Source organism: Pterocles gutturalis, unplaced genomic scaffold (genome assembly GCF_000699245.1).
Source record: "Pterocles gutturalis isolate BGI_N339 unplaced genomic scaffold, ASM69924v1 scaffold14761, whole genome shotgun sequence".
Lineage (NCBI taxonomy): Eukaryota > Metazoa > Chordata > Aves > Pterocliformes > Pteroclidae > Pterocles > Pterocles gutturalis.
Window position 1 is genome coordinate 15,053 of NW_010098053.1, and position 22,771 is coordinate 37,823.

General features: G+C 38.9%; 1 protein-coding gene across 1 annotated transcript in view; it reads right to left on the reverse strand.

The window, feature by feature from the left end:
• Window positions 1-22,771, reverse strand: part of CCDC149 (coiled-coil domain containing 149) — a gene marked incomplete at its 5' end in the record, with an annotated part of 40,156 nt that continues 17,385 nt past the window's right edge. Inside the window, 8 exons of the mRNA XM_010087572.1 lie at window positions 1-590; window positions 5,059-5,166; window positions 8,887-8,919; window positions 10,259-10,335; window positions 17,330-17,474; window positions 18,687-18,771; window positions 20,104-20,176; window positions 21,673-21,845. Of these exons, the coding sequence (XP_010085874.1) occupies window positions 1-590; window positions 5,059-5,166; window positions 8,887-8,919; window positions 10,259-10,335; window positions 17,330-17,474; window positions 18,687-18,771; window positions 20,104-20,176; window positions 21,673-21,845 (1,284 nt within the window). The remainder of the gene's footprint in view (window positions 591-5,058; window positions 5,167-8,886; window positions 8,920-10,258; window positions 10,336-17,329; window positions 17,475-18,686; window positions 18,772-20,103; window positions 20,177-21,672; window positions 21,846-22,771) is intronic.

Genomic DNA, 22,771 nt, shown 5'->3' on the forward strand with positions numbered 1-22,771 from the left:
TCAAGCCAAACTGTTATCCAAATATTCACAGTTTTCATCAGGATCAGATGGTTTCTTGTTTTCGGATTCAGGGAGCTCCTCAAAGCTGTTATCTATGTGTGCAGTTGTAACACTGAGCCCTCCATGCCTTCCAGGGACCTCAGTATGCACTACATCCACAGTGCTGCTATTTTGATTGCCTCTTTCATTTATAATTTCACAATCGCTCTCTGAGGTTTCGTCGTTGTCTTTCAGGGCCTCGGTTTCAGCTGTCTGTTCGTTCTCTGAGTTTGAGGGATTTGTGGGATCAGATGGGTCAGGGCTGGAAAGTGGGAACTCTGCTTCAGATGAGCCATTAAGCTCTGCTCCAACCGTGTTCTGCTCCCCTGCAGAAGTGCCTACTCTTTTCCCTTCCAGTTCTGCAACTGCCTGCTCTGTCAGTTTAATTATCTGACTTCCGAGCTTGTTTATTGCTTCTTCCTTGGAAGGTAGCTGGGGTAATGAAGGATAAAAATGTTTATTTTGGTTTCTGCTATTTAAGTTTGTTCCCTCTGGAGCCAGGGACTCACTTGCAACAGCACAAGTTTCATCATGTTCGCCCTTCTGTTCTGCTGAAAGAGAAATGAAAAGCAAGATGCTCTAGTCAGTCACAGGTATTTATTATGTATCTCACCTGAAGACCATCACCACCAGTACCAGACCACAGAGATGTTTACCTCAGTAAGGAATTTCTAAGAGTGATTCCCAATCCCATCCCAGGCCCACTTCTCAGATGATAAGCAATCAACACTAAGTTTCTTGCTGGATCTGGCCCTGGTTTGGGCCCTGTCTTTCCCCAACACTGACAATTCTAAAAGAGTCACAGCTGACACCACACTGTAGAACAGCAGGGTCAGGCAAACTTTTTCAAAGGAATATCAACTCTAAGCAAGGCACTCAGCTACAGAAATTTTTGTCACAGCTTACATCAATCCCCACATCACTACCACTTTCGGGGATCAACACAAGCTCCATTTATTTGGAGCTTTTCACAGGCTTCCATCCAATAATAATGTCCTGCAACATTTCTTCTAACATAGAAGATTATTCTAATTTGGGTAACAGAATAAAACAAAACAGCAGCGGAAGTATTTTAAATACACCATTATACCAAAAGGCAAACATTGAACAAAGTGTCAGAATAGAGAAAACAGCAATGTGTAAACAAACAGCTCTGTGAGAGAGAAGTCGTCCTCAGCTACAGACAAAAAGCCTCACTGAAAACAAGCTTGTGAAGGCAAGTAACAAAAATCAGGAAATACCAGAGGTACAGCTGCCATTGACAGCTTAAAATGACTCATTGTGCATATGCATTACCTTTTAGTATACGAGCATTTACTGGACTTCTCCCACAGGAATCCTGCCTCACACAATGCATGGCACAGCCTGGCTGCAGGGAGGGATCACAGCTATACAGCACAGGAGTTGGGAGCTGCCAAGTGAGTGAGACAAGGGTTGGCATCAAGAGAACAGACACTCTTCCTACCACTAAGGAAGCTAGGAACGCTACTCTGAAGACCTGGAATTTAAGTCTGTGGAAAAGGCAGGGATAAATTAACTTTCAAAAGGTGATCACCCACCGGGTCTAATCCTCATTAGCTGAGCACTCAGCTGGAAACCTAGGAGCTGGAGTTGCAGTACTGCTCTGCTCATGTGAGCACACACAGTGCTCCAAAATGAGACAAAATTTATATACCTCAAAATCAGCAGTCAAAATTAGCGGGGACTCTACCTCACTCTTTGTGTGCCTCAGTTTCCTCCCTCTACAGTGGGGCAACACCATCCCATTACCATGCTACAATGTTCTGAAGATAAATTATTTCAAAGTGCTAGAACACCAGAGAAAAGTTCATAGAAACCAGTACTTTTGTCTTCAGGGAATGCTTGAAATAGTGCACAGGCATTACAGCAGGAACAGTGCACTCAACAATGAAGAGGAAAAACCCCAATAGCTGTTCGTTAGCAGCTGTGATGCTCAAGTACAATCTATCCTGTGACACTTTCCATCCTGTTCATCAGATAAAGTGAGATTTAGTGGCACAAGACAGTCTTTAATTCATACGATTGTACTATGTCGTTATGCATTTTCACAGAACTGCACTGTATATTCTACAGACTTCTAGCATCCGGCTTAACTGAAACAATAAGTACAGACTAAAACAGGCCTTGATGAGATCAGGGTAAGCAGACAGATTAGATAAAAAAAGCTTGAAAAATCCCTCTGGTTATCTGTAGATGTAGCTAGAACAACATTTGATGTATTATAGAAAGTTCTGATAAAGAATGTATGTTAGTGCAAAAGCTAAAAATATTTCCTGGGCCAAACAAGTACCAAATTCCAATGGTACTATTTAAAGGACCATAGCTGACTGACATGACATCAGGCCTAGTATTTAAAGATACATAAGAATTTCATTGCTATTCTGCTTATCAACTGTTTTCACTGAACTGATCATTCAATTAATAGGAAAATAACAGTGGTTTTGTTTTTATTTCTGTAATACTTTTAAAACAAGGACATACTTGCTTGGTAAACAAAGACAGATGAACACATTCCTATTTTCTTCCCAGCTGCCAAGCTCCCCCAGATTTTGGAGGTACACTGTATGAATGAAAAATTGCAATATGCACCAAGCTCCTAAAACTCAACAGCAGTCATTCTCTATGCAGAATGCCACAAAAGGTGACTCAGTGTATCACTCCCACATAGCTGCTGACTGCAGAGGAGCTGAGTGACTCCAGGCACAGGGACATGCCCTACAGCTGAAAACACACTGCTTCCCTTCCAGGCTTTGAAGGGAAGATGGCAGCCCCAAACATCCCCCAGGAAAAGGATCTGGAGCAATGGAAGAAGTTATTGTTGCTCCATCTACTGCTAGAAGCTATGGTGTCCCTTGTACAGCTGGTGGCATATATGTGCTCATCTATGTCACTGGAAAGTGGATGCAGTTTAAACAAACTATCATAGAGGTGGGTTCTCACTGCAGGTTATCAGGTATACTGGGCCACACGCAAAGGAAAAAGCAAGCTGTTTGTGCAGGCAGAACAGTGATTTCTTAACCTACTCCAGTTTAATGACAGGATTCCTGTGATTGATCTTGGCTCTGTTAGGTTATGGGATGGGGAGGAGGAAAGAGGGTGATGAGCTGCTGGGAGCCGATTCTTCCCATGACTGCCACAGGCCTAATCCTTGTCTGCCTTCTCCTCTGCAAGGCTGATTTTTTCTACTCTTTTCTTCCCCTGCCTAGCTCTTTGCTCCTGCATTATATCCCTTTGTTTATCCAGTCCCTACACTCAGTCTGCCCATTTCTCCTCCACCTTTCAATCTTTTTTTGTCATACCTTGCTTTCACTGTCAGCATTTTGATTCTTCACTCCTGTGCTCTGACTCTGCTCAGTCAGATGCAGGTCCCCCCACTCAGAATTCCTTCGACTCTGTCAATCTCCATATACTCTAGTCGTCCCATCACTTAAGAGTCCTGACCTCAGCCTTCCTTTCCAAAAGGTTTTGTTCCCTCTGGGTTTACATTTTCGTGAAGGAATGGTGCATACAGAGTTTTACCAGTGTTGGTGGAACTAAGCAAGAATCATTGGTTTGGTTTTTTGTTGTTTTTAGCAGATGAGATTTGAAAGTAGATAGTTTAGAATGGGGTGGAAACTCCAGCCTGTTTTCTCAGGGTGGAAACCCGTTCCCCTGATTTCAAACTCCTTTCAATTACAGATACACTAAATACTTCCATGTTAAAAAAAAAACAAAAAACAAAACACCAAAAACCAAAAAGCCCAAAAAATACAGACAAAGAAAAAAACACCAAAAAACACATTATCATCATAATTTAACACAAAAAAAGTGATTTGGCTGACATTAAAAAATTCAGCTGAAGTAGAAAACACAGCACGGAGAGCTTCAGCCCAGAGCTAAAGTTTGGCAGTGTTACAAGGCAACAGAAACAACGTCTGATGAGATCTGACAGGCAGCTTTAATCAAAACTGTAATACCAGCATCGCCTAGAACAAACACATAAAGGAAAAAGCATAATGACACCAAGTAAATGCTTTCAATAACTGCAGGTTTAATTAAAAATCAATGATTAAGCAGGCAAAAGAGACTATTTATGAGTTATTATTACTCACCGGACAACTATTCACTAGTTTAACTTCCTATTTTTGTCACAAATATCAGCTGATCAAGATTATAAAAAACAACCAGTCTGGCTGTCAAGTTTTATCAGATGATGACATGGATAATAAAGTGAAAATTAAGCTACAATCTATCTAATTTTATGACTAACCAAATAAATTGTTTATGATGCTTCATGATTAGCTGAGTAAGATGTGGACATACCAAAATGTTATGCCCATTAAAGAGCTTATGCAAATGCCAATAGACAAACATAATAATACATCTCCCATTCATTATGAAAAGCTAAGGAAAAAAAACCAAGCTAAGGAAAAAAAAATCAAAACACTATCTTTTGCTATTGTCAAAAGTTCAGCTTGACTTTGGAGACATGTTAAAGCTTGCTATTGGGGAAGGATTTTTAACAAAACACATGCAAGACTATAAAAAAAGCAGTCAGTTTCTCTGGGAAAACAAGTGAGATATTTCAATTTACTGGGTGCAATCAGGAAGCCTTTCATCTAGATATCAGCTATAATGCAGGAAAGTGCTAAGCCAGTTCCACAGCCTGCTTTCCTACTGTGCATTTTAAGAGAGGAGAAAAGAGCAGGAGGCAGTTAACTGAAACATAGATGGCATGAAAAACTTCTCATAGTATCAAGTTATCTGTTAGGAGAATTCTTTGAGGTGTAAGACCTGATCCTTAGCCCTGTGCAATCTATTCAGCAGTAATTTTTCAGTCGTTTCTTTGCTATTTGTACTGGGACTATCTATCCATTTCACTTGTGGATGATTTATTCAATCTCTGTGACCACTAAAACTTTGCCTTCTGCTATCCCAGAATGAAAATTTATTACTTTGTATTTGGAAAGAAATGAGTGCTTAGCTCTCATCATGTTTTTTTACATTCCAGCTGCTCACCTTGTACTTCAGTTTTCTGTGGCTTATCAGTGAATGCTAACAATGGTGACCTGGACCGCTGTATAACAGGCAGGGTTGGGTCACTGAATGTTATGGTATCCCTTCCACCTGAAACAAGCAAAGTGTTAGAACCATTAATTCACTAATTACATCCATTGTGCAGTAGTGATATTCAAACATATACTACTTTTTTTTTTTAATGTTATTGAAAAATGCAGAACAGGAAAAGCATCTCAAATGATCCTTCTACAGCATGGAAAAAACCACACTACTAAAGTTGGAATGTGCAAGTCAAATACAGAAAAGGCATATGTTTGTACCTGCACTACTGAGTAGAAGACAGATTTTGAAAGAATATCGGGTGCTGTATGCAGCAAATTGCATTAGCAATTAGCATTCAATTCAGAATATTAATAATCAGATCATACCAAAAGTGCTAGAAAGAGTAATGGATCATTTGCATGCTATTACCAGCAAGTGTTCAGCACTGACTTTTTACTCTCTGTTACTCTGCCTCAGTGATGAACCTGCTCGTATCACACATGTAGTTTTACACTACAGACTCACACACATATTCTCTTACAATGCTGCCTTAAAAAAATATTAAAAGCTTGGCATAACTAAGAACTGAGGGAGCAAACAAGTATACATTGCTGGGGAACAGGAGGGATTTTAATCTGAAAATTCCAAAAACATTTCTGAGAATTTTTGTTTTAAGCCAAGTGGAAAGGGGCAATTTTCCAGCTCTTTTGCAGACAAAATAGTGCAAGAAACTCTTCATCTGAGGACTCTGCTGTAGATGCCTAGTCTTTACGTATTTTAGCAATACAGAAAGCAACACCTGCAGATCCTTTAGGAAGTCCTCCAGTATTCAGGATGCTCATGTATTTAGTGACTGATGCTACCTTAAACCTAGAGGGGAAATGGTAGGAAATGTGCAAGATCAGCTAAGCGTGGTGTTTGTGTGGCCTCCAGAACAACTGCCAACCGATAAGTAATGGTGGGGGAGGCAGCACGCTACTACACTATTTATCTCCATAAGAACAGACATTTATGTAACAACCACTTCTCCCCTCTAAATCTGTTTGTACGTTTCACCTTAAGGCAATATCCTAAATCTAATCACCCATCCAAGACAAAGACTTTCAAAAGAGCACCAGGTCAGGAGATACCTGTAATAAATCCAGCTCTTAGAAGGTTCTGGTACCTACTAAGAAATAATGAAAGTCAAGCTGTTCCCATGGAATCTAACTGGACTACCCCAATCCCTAACTACTTTTGAAAGTACTGGCTGTAAATACCCTGATCCTGAAGATATTAATGACATTTTTATAGCCTTAATGTGTTCAGGTATATACTGCAGCAATATGAACACAATTAATGCTTTTGAAACATGGATTTTTGTCAAGCATTTATCCCCCTGTCAGGTATGCATCAGAATTCTGTCTTCACCATAGCAAGTAATTAAAAAAAATATTAACTAACAGCAAGTGGAGAACTCCCCCAGTGTAAGACAAAATTAACTAAAATGAGAAGAAAAAAGGCAAAACAAATCTGATGGCTATTTCAAAATACAAAAGCCCCTAGAAGAATGTACTTTAAGTCCTTAACAGTGAAGGAATTTTGTGTTAGAAGAACTAAATCATACAGGGAACTAGTGGTATGAAAATATCCAATAGATATTCATACACAGTCAAAAGTAGCCACATATCCAAAAAGATACAAAAGTCTCTAACAGAGGAAGTAAAATTCCAAAAGATGATGAACAAAGAATTGGAGGGCGGGGGGAGGGAGCTTTAACAGTAGAAAGCAGTCTTTTTCTTCTTCTTCTTTTTTTTTTTTTTAAATAAAAAAAGTAAAGCCTGAGCTAAAGTCCCTCAAGATTGCAAGACAAGCTTCAAAGAAACTTCTTGACTTCCAGCCAGCATTTACACAGTAAACACATTCGCTTTCACATTTCTCTCTGAAAACCAACTTGGTTACAGAAAATAGAGCTAAGCTCAGTATCCACACATCCAAGCAACAGATGTGGCCCAGAAAGTCTGATGCATATTTATTTATTAAGAGTGACTCACATCCATTCATGAAGGAGGGACATGGGGGTATTGCTGCACTATATTCTGTGAATCATGATCTGAAGTTGGATTATATACAGGGAATTTCAATTAGCTGCTGTGTAAACTCAATTTCATAACTTATACAGCTTTGTGTCCCTCTACTTAATGAATTTTTCAAGGACTTCAGTGAATATACAAATCTCAAAATAAGGAGACAAATAAACTTTCAGTGCTAGTAAATTCTTCATTCTCTTCTCCAGGGTTGGGTATCCTCCGATAACCTCTGCTGTACCCTACCCGCTGTAACTGGCTATACCCCCAGCAGCTGCCGAGCCTGTTAATTCCATCTTGCCTCTGAGCCATGCCGATTACTGCAGAGCAAGAGGCAGCGCCGAAACTTTCTTATCATCCCAAACAGAAAAAGGCTGAGTCATGGTCTACTCTTGTCTTGGGCTATTTTTCAGTGGAAATCTGGAATTTTCAGGAAATTTTAGATTTTTAAAAATACAGAATTACTTATCTGAATGTCTAGTGACATCAAATTGTGAGAGGAATAAGGTGGTGTTTGCTATGTACTATTATTGAATACATTTAGCATATTATGCGTGCATATTGGAACCACAATGTACCTAAGAAAAAGCAAAGAGTTAAATGCTTTTGTGAACACTACATTCTCCGCTTCCTTCTCAAGGCAAGTAGGCTCATAAAAAGAAAACCAAGAGCCAAATCTATGCCCAAGCTTGCTTTCTTTTCAGCAATTAACCTCTCAAGAGACTAGTTTAATTAAAGCCCATTTTCCAAACAGGGGAAGTACCGTTTGTGGGAGGCAGAACTTCTACAGAAAATGCACTATGCTACCAATTTAACCATTTCAAAAATTAAATATGCACTTCCTCTTTATTTAGCTTCCCCATAGTTCATTCATGCATTGTTCAAAAAGCAGATGACAAATATGTCACGTAACAGAACATCAGAAGCGGTCAAACTCTTTCTTCAATAGGATAGTTTATTAACATCATTTTTTAATACCATTTGGAAGATATTAATACCACAGTGACAGCAGATGTTATACATGTTATAAGGACAATGATGCCTACGTATCATTATCTTCAGATTAAAAACCTGCAATTTCTAATGTGTGTTTCTTTCAGTGCTATACTGAACATCAGCTTCCTCTGTGTATTTTTTCCAATGACAAGAAGTTCAGATCACAACCAAATAATATTTTTTTTTCTCTCTGGATTTAAGACTGACTAGATGAGGTACTCTCCATGTTCTGCACCTCACCCAAGACAACATTCAGCTGCACAGCCCACTGGGGTAGTTCTCACACTATTTGTTACACACTGCTGTTTTGTGGAGTGAAGGTTTTCCATGCTCTGAAAAGAAAACTGGTGACCCACCAGGTGTTGCAAGACTCTTACTGACCACCTTGGGACTAGAGTGCACTTGGAAACAAAAGTGCATTCTTGATTTAAAAGGCAAACAGCAAATCAACAAACCTTGGGGCTCAACAGAACTTGCAGTCCAGTGTAAAATTCCTTTACAACTATTAAAGATCATCCTTTCTTACTATTTTCCTCAACTTAAAGGAATTGTCTTGTAGAGCAGCCTTTATTTCTCTTGTGGTCATCTAACTCATTTGACTGAACATCTTAATCTGTTGGATATAAAAATGTTCAAATAACATTTCCATTTATTTACATGCAGTGACAATATTTAATGTACTGCTAAAATCAATTACTAAAAATATATGTCAAGCAGAACCTACTCCCAAATCCCACTGAGACATTGTAGCTCAGGCCTTCAGGCAGCAAAAGAAAGGAAGGAAAGAGACAGTTGTTATTGTATAAACAATGATTTGAAGTCTTATCTACATAGACCAACAATCGTGCAAGATGTTCCCACTGTTCCATTTTTCTTTAATATATTTTGCAAAGATTAGAAATGCTGCATTTATTACTGTATTAATTTCATGGCATTTTAAAAAAAAAACCCTCCAGTGCCTTAAACTGGTGAGTTTGTGATACACATTTGTACTAATGTCAAAACCACATTAGCAGGGTCTTCGACAAATATTTCACCTACATCTTTTGGACAATGTGGGGAGGGAAAAATGCACTAAGTATATTAGGTGACTAACTGAAGAGTAATCCATGGAAACAAATTTGGGACCTTCAGTTCTGGAAAGCATCAATAAGAGAGCCAGTTCGAGAAAGGTGACTGAGAATGCCTACAATGGGCAAGCTAAAGTGAAAATACACTGCACAAGGCCAAGCAGTTGAACAGCATAGGTTTGTCACAAGGTCTCTTCAGCTTTGTCAAATGTTTTCTTCTAGAGGGAAAGGTTTGGTGGAAAAAACACAGAGCCAAAAACCAGAAGCACAAACCACGCTATCTCCCAGTTCCAGTAGCCCTCACAGGAAGCTGTAAACAGCAAGGCTTAATGATGGAAACACCAACAACACAGTAGCATAATTTACAGTGGTTAAAGAAGACACAATTAGGTGTAATGGGAAGAAAAGAAGCAAAAAGTAAATGTAAATTAAACACCACGCATCTTCCTAACAGCGAGGTCTATTAGGAAGCAGATTAATCTCCCATTACTTGAGTAATTCAAAACCAAATACAATACTTAAGATGCTACAGGGAATAAGCCTGTTCTGGAGAGATGGACTAGAAAATTTACGATCATTTACATTTCCAGTTTCTCAGAGTTTATGATTCTACAGAAAAACATTAAAAATACAGCGATAAAATCCATGGAAGTTACAAAAAGTACAAAATTAATAAATAAAATTTGTTTCAAAACACAATGGCCAATATCCTGTGTATCATTTTACACAACTGGTTAAATAAAATAGTTTCATTCTTTTTGCCTACAGACTATGGAAAAATTTTTATTATTTCCAGTATTTAAAACTTTTTTTTTTCAGTATACATATTTGACCTAGAGTTTAAAGAGTCTCAAGATTTTTGGTTTCAACTTAACATTTATTAGAGGTTTCTAATTTTGCAAATGTGCTGAGCAGCACATTTGCAAAATAACTGTCATTAAAAAAATTATACCCAAGCTTTTCTTAAATGCAAATATATCCTTGAAAACTAAATAACGCAAGCCATTCTCTTGAATTTTCACTAACCTGGAAGACTCCACAAGCCAGCAATTTCCAAAGTTCTTAATTTCTTTTCGAGTTCTGCCACTCGGTTACCTAGAATTCTTTGGAAAAAGAAAACAAAAACAAAAGCCAGGGATAGTCAGCTGAGACGAGATTCCTTGTTATACTAAGGTAATCAATGCCCAATTGCTTACATGACTACAGTTGAATTTCCAACTTGTAACTTAACTAGTGCAGTAAACCTGTATACAGTCATCTCTTTTCACTCATGGCAATGGACAAGCTCCCCCAGAGTTTAGAGAAAATGAAATATAGTTATCTAATCTGTGCCACGGTTAAAAAAAAAATCTAGGAGGTACTGGACATTCCATTCAACCTCTGCCCTTCAGTGAAGACAAAGAATAGCAACTCACTATCTCTATTTCCTTGCCTGCAAATATCTCTTCCCAGTCACTTTTACTTTCTCTACAACTAAAACCAGAAGGTAAAAGCTATGCAGACAAAATACAGAAAACTCAAGACAGCATCTGGGTTGTTTTTGAAATTCTCAGACATAATTTTGGCCTAGTCCTTTATTCACAAAGGTTTCTCTGTTGCTAAAATCGCTTAAAATGGCAAGGAATAGCTTTTCTGCTACATCTCTTCTTTTAGTGCTGAACTCTGTTTTCTATTTTACTAAAAAGCTTCAAGCTCTGTAGTGCCTCTATCACCCACTCTTAGTTTTCACTGCATTCCTTCGGTCATCTCTTCTTTTGTATCTGATTCCTACACAAATACTATCTGCAGTTAGCTCTTGTCCAGGATTTAACTTTTAGTCTTAATTCTCTCCCCAGATCAAATGAAAGATTTCTATCTTGCAAAGAAAGCTCTTTTTTCCAATGAATTTTTGAAAGTCTCTCACAGGCACAGCAAGTCTCCTGGAGTCAAGTGTCTTTAAATAAATCCCAAACAATACTCAGTAGAGTGAGAAACCTAGACGATGCAGCAATTCTAAACATGACAGCAGAGATAATGGACAGCAAGTTTTACTCATCAAATTACAGCAACAGGATAAGTCAGTTAAATTTGAACTGAATGCTGAGAAGCAGCCTATCACAACACAGCAAGGAAATACTATCGTCCCATGCTCACCAGAGCTGTGTAATACTGCACTGCGTGCTCTCCACCAAGGGCTTTAGGCTGCAGACATTTGAGCATTCTGGGAATGTCATTACTGACAAGATGGCAGAATCTGGGAAGGACATGAAGAATAGCAACCCAGCAAATATCAAAGGGGCTAGAAAAATTTATTAACAAGGACTAAGTATTTTTGAAATCTCTAGTTTCAGGGCTCTGCAATGACACAACAAAAGCCTGCAAGTACTTTAAAGATTACAAAAATATCAAGATGAGAGAGAGAGAACGTAAAAGAGAAAGAAACTTTATAATAAATATCAAAGAAAGCACTGAGAGGTACAGGGGTGTATATCAACTAAAAAGCAAATACTCCATCATGTTTACAAGAAGAGAGAAGACATTTGGGAGCAGTTATGTTTATTTCCCCACAGAAACTCAGTAATCAAATAGGTTACCAAAGCTATGATGGATCTATTACTGTCTTCTCCAGTTACAATAAAAATTCTTCAAGTCTAGGTTTCACTTTCAGAATGCTTCCATCTGGTATGAGAGACTCAGCTTTAATAACCCTATTTTCATATCCCAGTGTTTGGCCTGACATCCAGCAACAGCACTCTGCAGTACAAAGAAACAGGTGACGGTGAAAGGCACGGAGCAACTTCCAAGAAACTCTACCTTATCCACTGGGAGCCCACTCCCATCTCTCTAAGGCCCCACCAAGGGTCAGCCAAAGGATGTGGAGTTCTCCTGGCTTAGAGAGGCAGGGAACAGACAGAAATGATGCAACCCTTCTTCCACGTCATGTTAGCTCAGCCAGGGAGCTGACAAAACAAAGTTGATTTGGCTAATGTTTGTCACCACAACTGGGTCACAAGTTGTCATGGTTTAACCCAGCTGGCAGCAGAGAATAACATGCAGCCACTTGCTCACCTATCCCCTCCCAGGGCTGGGGGAGAGAATTAAAGGGGTAAATGGAAAAGAGACTTGTGGGTTGAGATAAGAACAATTTAATAACTAAACTACAATAAAATTGAAAATAGTAATGATAGTAATGATAGAAATAGTAATATACAAATATACAAATGAGCGATACACAGTGCAACTGCCCACTACCCAATGACCAAGGCCCAGCCTGTTTCCAGCTAATGAACAAGGAGCAGGGAGAGTCCTGAAACTGCAATCCTGGAAAAGAGCTAAGAGGCCAAGTGTTTGAGAGAGCAAGAGCTGACTGAGAGAGTAAGAGCTTCCAGGTAGCCCCTCATAACATACTGGGCATGACATGCATGATATGGAATATACCATTGGCCAATTTTGGTCTCCATCCTAAACCTAGGGTTGAATCCTAAGCCAGTAACTGGAGCTATGCTCCCTCCCAGCTTCTCCTGCACCTGCACACACTAGTAAAGCATGAGAAGCTGAAAAGTCCCTGACTGTCCTGGCAACAACTATAAACATCAGTATGTTATCATCCTTCTCAACACAAATCCAAAACATAACCTCACACTAGCTACTATGAAGAAAGTTATCTCTGTCCCAGCTGAAACCAGGACACAAGTTGAGCACTTCTGCCAGCAAAAGACAAAATCCTTATTATTTTCACAGGTTCACCAGTAGTTCCAGGGCAGAAAAGGAAGGAAAGATAGTGCCCTCCCTGTCAGCTAGCTGTATCACAGAATGAAACTCAGCCCTCTGCATCAGTTGCAGTTATTGCTACTGCTCTTTTTTTCAGACAACAAAAGCAGAGTCACTCTTCTCTTACTTCTCTAAAATTTTATAAATAATTTATCAGCTGTATCACCTTATTTCTAAAGGTTTTGAAGCAAATATAACCTGATAGACCCTACTAGATCCTTAGAGGAAGCACTGAGCTGTTTTTTAACTTTTGTTGCAGGTTCTTACATAGAAGGATCATTCTGCAGCTCTGAACAATGGCTGGCAAAAAGAGAGGACAATACTTAAACCTGTTCCTTTCATTTGGAAAGACAGCAAAATACATTCAGTGATGAGTATGATCCTAGTTTGCTCCAAACCATGTTATCTGAACACAGGTATGGGAGAAGTGAACCCCACATAAAGCTCCAAGTTCTTATAGAAACTTTATTTTTTTTTTAAATAAATGTCTAAGCAGTCCTGAATGGGATAATCCTGTGGTTTATCCCATTGCTTCCTTTCCCCTGTGACATACAGATAATTTGCCATCTCCATATGTGCTGTGGGAGGGCTGAGCTGTGGTGGCCTGGAACAGTAGGTATTTTTAAAGGGGTTGCATGGGTTGGTAGTATCAAATTTCCTAATCTGTTTTGTGGGGTTTTTTTGTTTTTTTTTTTTTTCTCTAGCCATAGTGGACCAGATCCTTTGACTAAAACAGGAGGATCATGTCATGGACAAAGGTGCCAATAGCTATTTCTGTTCTCCTCTGGTCATGTGTTAACGTTTAGCGAGTCTAAACCTCCCTCCAGGATAAGACTCTACAGAAATCTGTTCATGTAACAGGAGCAAGACTCTCACCTGAATTTAGAAGCTCCCTTCTGGCTCTCCCATGCTTCCCAACATACATGGCCATAATGTGAAAGGAGCTGTGCTGATTAACAGCAACTGAGCTATGTTCACCTCACTTTCAATTTAGATCTTGCTACAGAGTACACATACCCTCATACAGATACAATCACCCAAATGTCTGTAGATAGGGTCTGTCACGGTCACATATCTAGCTCTATACATCACATGGAAACATTTACTCAGTTACAGACTGACACAATCCTTTTTGTAATTTGGGCATGACCAAGCTCTCCCAAGCTAGAAATGTTAAAATTAGTGCCATATGTCTAAGCAGCAGAGCAGCTTCTACACTGACCTGGCTTGCATGGGTGCTGGCAATTTTAGGAACAAATTGCACTAAAAAGAACATCTAATAAGTGGTTTATTGCCAGCAGCTGAAGAAAAGTTTTTAACCACCTTCTAGGCAGGGTTAGCACTGTTTATTTTTGCATTTACATAACTATTCAATCTTGCAACACATAACTGCACACAGAATTCATTTACAACTGCCTTTTCAAATTAAGCTAATGTGCTTGTGAAGAAAAACATAGGATGTTATTTAAACTTAGCAGCAGTAGCTACCAATCACCTGGGGAAAATGACCTGTTTTCTTCCCAAACAACTTCTTTTTTTCTTAAAAGTGGGTCTAAAAAAAATAAAGGCTAGATTTAGCCTTGTTCCTAGGCACATACTCCCACACATCTTTTATCATGCCACATATTTAGAAAAGCAGCAATAATAATAGTGTCTCTGTTCCAAGAGCAAGTGACGACTGATGTTTTTAACAACAGTACGACAGCAGAAAGTCAACTTCAACAGCACATCCAAATTCTAATCTACGTAAAAACATCCACGGTCTTGTTATTGCTTCATTTAATCAGAAAGCAAATCCACCATTTTGCTATTGCTAACTAATATAGCCATACCCCAATCTGCAAGCAACAAAAGAGGTTTTGACTTTGAAGTAGGTTAACTGTCCAGAGGAAATTAAATACGTATGGTCTGAAAAGTCTCATTTACTGATAACAGAATCACTATTAGGGCAATCATCTATCAAATATCAAAAGCAGAACTTCTTCCTTGAATGAAACAACCACCCCAAAATCTCACATTCTTTACCCAATACATCTCAGTTTCTTCACACAACAATCTCAAAGAGTAACTGTCTCCTCCAAACATGCTCTTTGCACAGCGAAAGCCCTGCAAACAGGACAGAGAGGTGAAGAAGACTTCTATCTTCTGATTTATATAAAGCCTTATGTCATTACAATTCTTTTTAGCCCCACAACTCTCTCAACTTCCTACTCTTAATGCAGAAATGTCTTCAACAAAAAAATGTATCTTATACTATTACCAGTTTATGGACCTGTCCATTTACTTGTGCACTGACCTCATCCTCACCTTTAACCTCCTCTGACAGATGGGCAGTTTCTCCCCCTCTTTCAGAAGTCAGCAGTCCTTATTAGTAACTTTTTAGATGTCAAATAAGTGCCCCCAACAACCATCAAATGCACCTCAAATAAGGATATTTTTCCCTGATGTCCTACCTGGTTTTCCCTTTTTCACTTTAACTCTTTTGTGTCTTATGTGTTTCTACTTGAAGTAGTTCCCATTCCTCCTAGCTCCTTGAAAAATTCTTGAATACAACTAAATCCAAAGGTGACAAAAAGAATGAGCATACCACACAGAAGTGTTGCTGAGGCTCCTCACTCAAGTTGCCCATGATTTATCTTTTTTTTTCCACCTGAAGCATCCTAAACTGAATACAACTCTACAGATCCAAGCACACTCCTGACCTGGGAGAGATGTGAACTGCCACCTCCCTCTAAGACCTTATCTTCTATTGGGCACAGAAAACAAGTTTGTGCACACATCCAATCTCTACTCCTGTGGTTATATGTGACCAGTTGGGTACGCAGACAAAAGAATCGTACCTCCTTGTGAAGGCTTATCTCAAGAAAACCCATCCTGATTAGTTGAAAGCAGAGACAGTGGTATCAGAAAGTAAAGCTGTCATCACAATGATACATTTGAGAGATGCAAGAGACTGCATGTGATCAGAGAGAGATACAAAATTAAGAAAGATGTTTGCTATCATTACAGGCAAGAGTATGCAAACTAGGACACCAGGTAATGATACAGTATCAGGATGTAAAAGGCTATACCTTGAATAAAAACAGTTGTTCTCTGGATGTTTTCCTTGTGATGTTACATCAGCAGTAAGAAGAGAGCAAGCAGGTGTTAGCCCTTCATAAGCACTGATCAGTGCTGGCAGTCCTCTTGCATTACATGACACACAGACATGAATTGACAGAGCTGCCATCAGTAAGATCTGGGCTACATTTTCACTGCTTTAGTCTCCCTTTAGCTGATTAGGCATTTGCTTTCTCAAGAGTATAAAGAGTGGCTATAAACTGCTCCTCCACTTCTGTTGCCACATCACTAAGAATTACACAGAGGAGTCTGCCTAGTATCAGTGTTATCAATTTTCAAAATTAATCATCTATTCTACTGCAATACAGTTTACTTCAGTACTACTCCTTCCTTTCATGAAGGATGTCTGCCTGTTTATGGCATCTGGTCCTGATGTGCTTTTGAGAAGCCTGAATAACCTCTGATTACCAGTAGTGACTCAGTGTTAAAAAAAAAAAAAAAGGAAAAAAAATTAGCATAGAATCAAGGAACACTTCCTAGCTCTGATTTTCGTACACTGCATAAGAACAATACTATCAGAATGTCAGAAAATGTGTCAAAAATTATTATATTCTGACATGATGAAGCTGTGCAAGACACAGAATTCTGCTGATGTGTAGCACAGCTAAGAGTAAACAAATTCTCCTTGAAAGTTCAGTTCAGATTCTTTTTTAAAAAATCATATAGTAGCAATCCAACTGTGTTTATCCCCTACAACTTTGGCAAAGCAACTATAGGAGCAACAGCTACCATTTGTATGACACACACGCCGCTAATCTGTAACAAATGTTACACTAAATCTTTTCAGATTCTTTCCTAGGTGCAACATTTACTATTCTCACCAGTGTTCACTAGCAAATTCCTACATTAACAACCAATTATCACATATCTTCTCCTCCAGTTCAAGGGTGTCCTTCCTCCTGGCACCTTTTCTTTGGCCCTCCCTACAGACTACCTGCTAGAAGTCCCTCCTGTGTTATTACGGTTTCTCTTGAACCCGAGCAGCAAACCAATTCTTGCCTAGCAGAGGAAGACAGGTCTCTGTCAACCCCAGACTTTACTTTGAAAATGTAATTATTCTCTAAACACACACCTGATCTTAAAAACTAAAGAACCCACCAGTTAACAATGACAATGATTTTTTTTGTGAAAATGGACCTTCCTTCCCATTTCCCTGAAACTCTCCCGAAACTATGATTGTTCCATAGCTTGGTAAGTTCTATTTTACTTAGAAGTCATGCAACCTACTTGTTGGTTTGCCTTTGATGTTGTATGACCATGTTTTTTTCATGGATAGTTTCCAGCAATGCAGTGGCCAGTGATTTGAGATCTGAAATGGACTGTGGTGTGGCTGGTAGGCTACATCCATGATCCTCCGACAACAGCTCTTGGACTATAACGTTAAAAACACAGATGAGTTTTGGCTTCTCATGCACAGAGATGTGATACAAACATTTACTTAGCGTTAAAGAACTACTCTCATTACTTAAATTAATACATATTTTTTCCTTCAATTAAAAAAGCCAAAAGACCAGAAGTATAATCTCTAGATGGCATAAAGATGGTGGCGTTCTAAGCTGATCATTATTCCACAGCAATTGCTAGAACAAGTATAGGCAGACACACCTTATGTTAACTTAATTCTGCTTTTGGAAAATTATGTTTGTTCAGAAGGAAACAAATTCATTCCTCTACAGGAATCCTCACATTAAAACGCAAGCCCACAAGGAAGCTTTTATATTACTTTTTAGAATTATTGTATCCTTCACGTTATTTAAGACTGATTGAAAACGCAGTCACCCATGAACTCTTCCTCTGCAGCTCAGAGCCTGTACCTCTGAGCCACATCAGGAGGTTCACTAGTATCATTAACTTCTGTAAGTAGAATCTGGCTCTGCCCCTTTATATATATCTGTATGAAAGTACATGGAGAAGAGGACAGATGAGAAGTCAAAAACAGAAAAGCGAGTTTCAACCTCCCGTGACAAATACTACTGATCTCATGTGTGTGTATGAATACACCAACACCCAAACAGTAGGGTGCCAGGTATACTGTTTGGCTCAAAGAATTTTCCCCTTTCTTTCCTACCCTTGGTATTTTTTTTGAAGGGGGGAAAAGAGATTAATCCATTTCCCTACCCATGAAGAAACATGGGACAAGAGGATTTTTTGCAAAACATCTGAATGTAAAAGCTTCCAAAAACAGTAACAGAAAATTTGAGTTAAGGCCTCTCCTCTACCACCCAGTCTCTTTTTCATTGGAATATGAATTATGATTGCCATTGCTAGCAGAGCAAGGAGATTAATAAAGAAGTGATTTGTCAGGGTTGAAGTTGCAGAGGGGTTTAGAGATTAAAAAAAAATTATAAAACTGACAGGGGAAAGAATGAATGGCAAAAGAGTAACAAAAGGAGAAGGAGTAACTTGAGGCAAATTTTATATAGTCAAGACAACTAAGAAAAGGATAAAAATTAGCATATAATAATAAACAGGAAAGAGAAGATAGATTTTGGTTTCGTTGGTGAGGAAAGGGTTACTGAAATTAAGAGGTAAAATAGAAGGAATTCAATGAGATATGCAACACTGTGCTGCATTTATGCAATACCTTGCTTTGCAGACAGGACTCCAGTCAGAGCACTGCTACTGGATCTACTGTATGTCTTTGAATTTTTTCGTCTTTCTAGTGCATTCTAAGGAAACAACAAATATCTTATTTAGAAAAACAGCAGCCAGCAAGTTCTTACACTAGGAGTAAAGAATGTGGAACTTTGGATTTTGGCCTCAGAACAACTCTGCAGGGCCTGGAGCTTACACTCATAGTAACCTCTGGGAGTGTGACTCTCATGGAGTATTATTTTCCAGCCAAAACAGTCCTTGCAATGTTACAAAGACTCATTCTGTCTCATTGCAATCACTTTATTGTAGTCTCTCCCACTCACTCCCCCAAATGCATTTTTAAGCCTTGCCTGTTATTTAATAATCTACTGAGTGCCGGTGAAGATACTGGAGTATCCTGTAGAGAGTATCAGTTGGGAACAAAAATCAGACTTTCCCAAGCATTTCTTTGGGTAGGCTTCAAAGGAAAGGCTCAAACTCCTCAATCAGAGTTTCTGGAAGCCCTTTTAGCAAATACTGACTTTCAGGAATTATCAGCAGAATGATCCTGCTACAGAAGTCCAGCTCTTCCAAAACAATTACAGTCCTGTGAAACCCACCAGACCACCAAGATGCTCAGTTCTCACCGATAAACTAACTCACACTCTGACAGACCCAAGTCATACGTGTGGACACTGCAACTTGGTACTCTGAGGAGCTTTGCTCATGCACAAAAAGCAATTAGTTCTGTGGCTGCTTCATAGTGACCCAAATGGTTAACAAGTCCTATCGACAGTCTTAAGACAACCCGTTTCACGCCCTGACAAGCAGCCCTCCCCTCCCACACCCCAAAATCACTTGTAGAAGAAAACAGAGTGCTTGACTTCAGGGAAGAGCAAAAATACTTTGCCCTCAGGATTCAGTCCTGAAGGTTTCATGTAAAACAGCATATATCTTAACCCAGGAACGGAAGAACAATGAAGACTTGGCAATCATTGAGACACATAAAGAAACAGTGCAGCCATTAGGGAACAGGGAGACAAGACCCGCTTGTGACAGCAAAACAGCACCAGTTATTCGCCACACACCATGTGACCTGCTAGCTTTCATCTACCAGCAGGCTGGAAGGTGGAAGGCTGACCACCACCCCCAGGAGCAGGGTTCCCCCACAGAACTTAAAAAAAAGGTATTTAATTCATTTTTCAAAATACTCTTGATGGATATCCCTTTGTACTACATCAGCTAAGAAGCCTACAAGGAAGACTGAGCATGTAATATGTATACATACTAATATTGTCAGAATATTAATGGTGAATTTTTCTTTGAAGACACAATTCTGTTCTTTAAACTCACATGAACATGAGAATGAACACTAACTTCCATGAGCAATGAAGCACAATTTAGATGATACACTGAGAGGATCTTACCTTATATTTAGTAATATTAGACTTAAGAAGGTTGACTTCCTCTTGAAGTTGTTTTAATCTCTCTTGAAGATACCTAAAAAAGAAATGTAATCCTTTACTTCATGTTACCTTCAAGTACTGCCTCAAGCACTCCTCTTTACTATTTGGCATGTCCTCTCTTTGAACTGCTGAAAGTTATTTTCCCTCTGCAGTTTTGTGAGGGATAAAATAAGAAAATCTTACTGCTCTTGACCCCATTAAACTTTAAGTAGGAAAACAAATTGCACCAGAAAAGGAGGCTGCCTTTCTGTTAGATTTGTCAAGCATGCTGCACAACCATTTTATATCAGTCCTCAAGTTTTTGCGGAGGGAAGCTAAAAGGATATATTCATGTCTAGAGGAAATAGTCAGGAAGCATTTACTCGTGTCCTCTATACTTGAAGGTTTGTGAGATAGACACATGAAGATTCGTATATATGTCAACACAAAACTCAACTATGCAGAACTTCTGCATTGTAATATCCATCACTTACATGGCACTTCTCATTAGCAATGAGAATATAACAGTATATTTGAAAAATGGTAGAGTTAACTGAAACAGTACAGTTCCTCCTAATAGAGTTTATGCACTTGGATTAGGTGGCTATTTCCACATAGGAAAACATCTTTTTTGTGTATAAAGGGTTTATAAAATATCCTCTTTCACGTAGTGCAGCTGCAGCTGTATTTGGGTTTGTGACAATTAAACTATTTTAGAGAAAAAAATATCATATAACTGCCAAGGGAGCAGGGGGCTTAAATTGATACAGAACTCTGTAAGCCATGTAAAACAAAACAAAAAAACAAAAAACAAAAAACAAAAAAAAAAACAAAACACCAAACCCTGGAGTTTCTGGGAGGAAATAATGCCTTCAGTATTACACTTCCTACCTGTAAATGGAAAGTGTCTTACAAGATCTACTTCACTTTAAGGTAATTGTTGACATTAAGGGAGGTACCTGCTATGGCTCTGTCAGTGACTCCTCTCTGCAGTCCTTAGCAGAGACCATAAAACACATTCTTTTCCCAAGGAAGTGGCAAGAATATCTACACGAGTGATTTCACCAGCAACTTTTGTTGGCAAATCACTTCATGTTGACAAGCTCCCCCTGTGGTGAGAATTATGTCCAAAGCTGTTAACTCAGGGTACTCAAAGTCCCTGTTTCCAATCCAAGATTGGCCCATTACAGCTCACTATGAGTTTCTGAAGACACTGATTTTTAATACTCTTAATATTCTTGCTTTTAGTGCCATACAGCGATGGGAATAAAAAGATCTGCACTTCTGTTCCTTTTCCTTGTTTAGCTGTATTTGGGAATATCAGTGACATCTCTAGCCAAATACAACATTGGCAATTTCCTGCAGCTTAATTTTCTGAGTATTATTTGACAGTTAGCTACAGCACAAACAAAACAGACAAAAAAAATTACCAAAATCTCTTAACTTTTATTCTTGGATATATTTTCTTCAAAGTTTTGTTTTGACTGATGCTCATGTTAAAGCAATACATTGCTTGTTCTAGGGAAACAGTAAGGTTTGCAATGCACTCACCTGTTCTCCATACACAGAGCATCTATGTCGATGATACGGTTTTCATGCCCTCCTAAGACATGATTAAGTTCTTGGTTTAGTCTGTCAGACTTATCTTGGTAAAAAGAGCGTTCCTCTTTCACATCCTGTAACTCATCCAGTGCAGCCTGAAGATCATATCTCAGAGTCTCAATCTGAGAAAAAAGATGTATGACTATTTTGAAGTTTAAACAAAAGATTACCTAGCACCCAAACTGAAAACAGCAACAAGCACTGCATGCCTGGACAGGATTGATTTTGGACAGTCAAAAACCTTTCCAAAGTTCATAGCCCCCATTACTTTTACTCTGTTTTGGTATTATTTATTAATTTGAAGTTAAGTAACTCTATCAGTTAGACTTGTTTTACAAAATTTCTAGAAAACAACTAAAATATAACAGCAAAAGAAACCTTAGTCCATACTATAATTCTGCTACAAACATGTTAAGCTGGTTTTAGCATATAATTTCTAGGACTTCAGAAATGAACTCAACTGAATAAGAATTTGGCAAATTTGGAGAATGATGAAAGGTCTGTAAGGGGGAATTTATACAAATTACAGGACTTTCAGCAATGAAGTTCCACTGAATAGGAGGAAGAACTGAGAAAAGTACAAAATAAGCCAGCATGGAGTTGACAGGGTGAGCTTTGCTATTAAGCAAAGGGTGAACGAATCTGATACCAAAGATATTCCAGGACAAAGAGTTTCAAACTTCCAAGCAGAGTGTGAGAAAAGTTTGCAATGAGCTGAGAAATCTCCACTGGCACCTCAGAAACACTGATAAACCAGGAAGGACAACAGAAGACCATGTGAAAAGGGGCCAGCTGGTGAACAGAGAGCATGTGAGCTTGGGACCAGAGTAAACCACGTTGGAAGAAGATCAAGTGCAGTCACGAGTCCTTCTGGTAAGTTAAAGTAGCGTGCACTTGAGTGAAGACTGAAAAACAAGAAATACACAGCTCCTCCTGGATCACAGAATGGGTCATTCAGGGTGTAACTGCCACTGGTAGGAATGAGCATGGGAACAACAGAGAACACAAACCCCCCAAACTGTCCATAAAGCTGTGTAACAGTATTAGG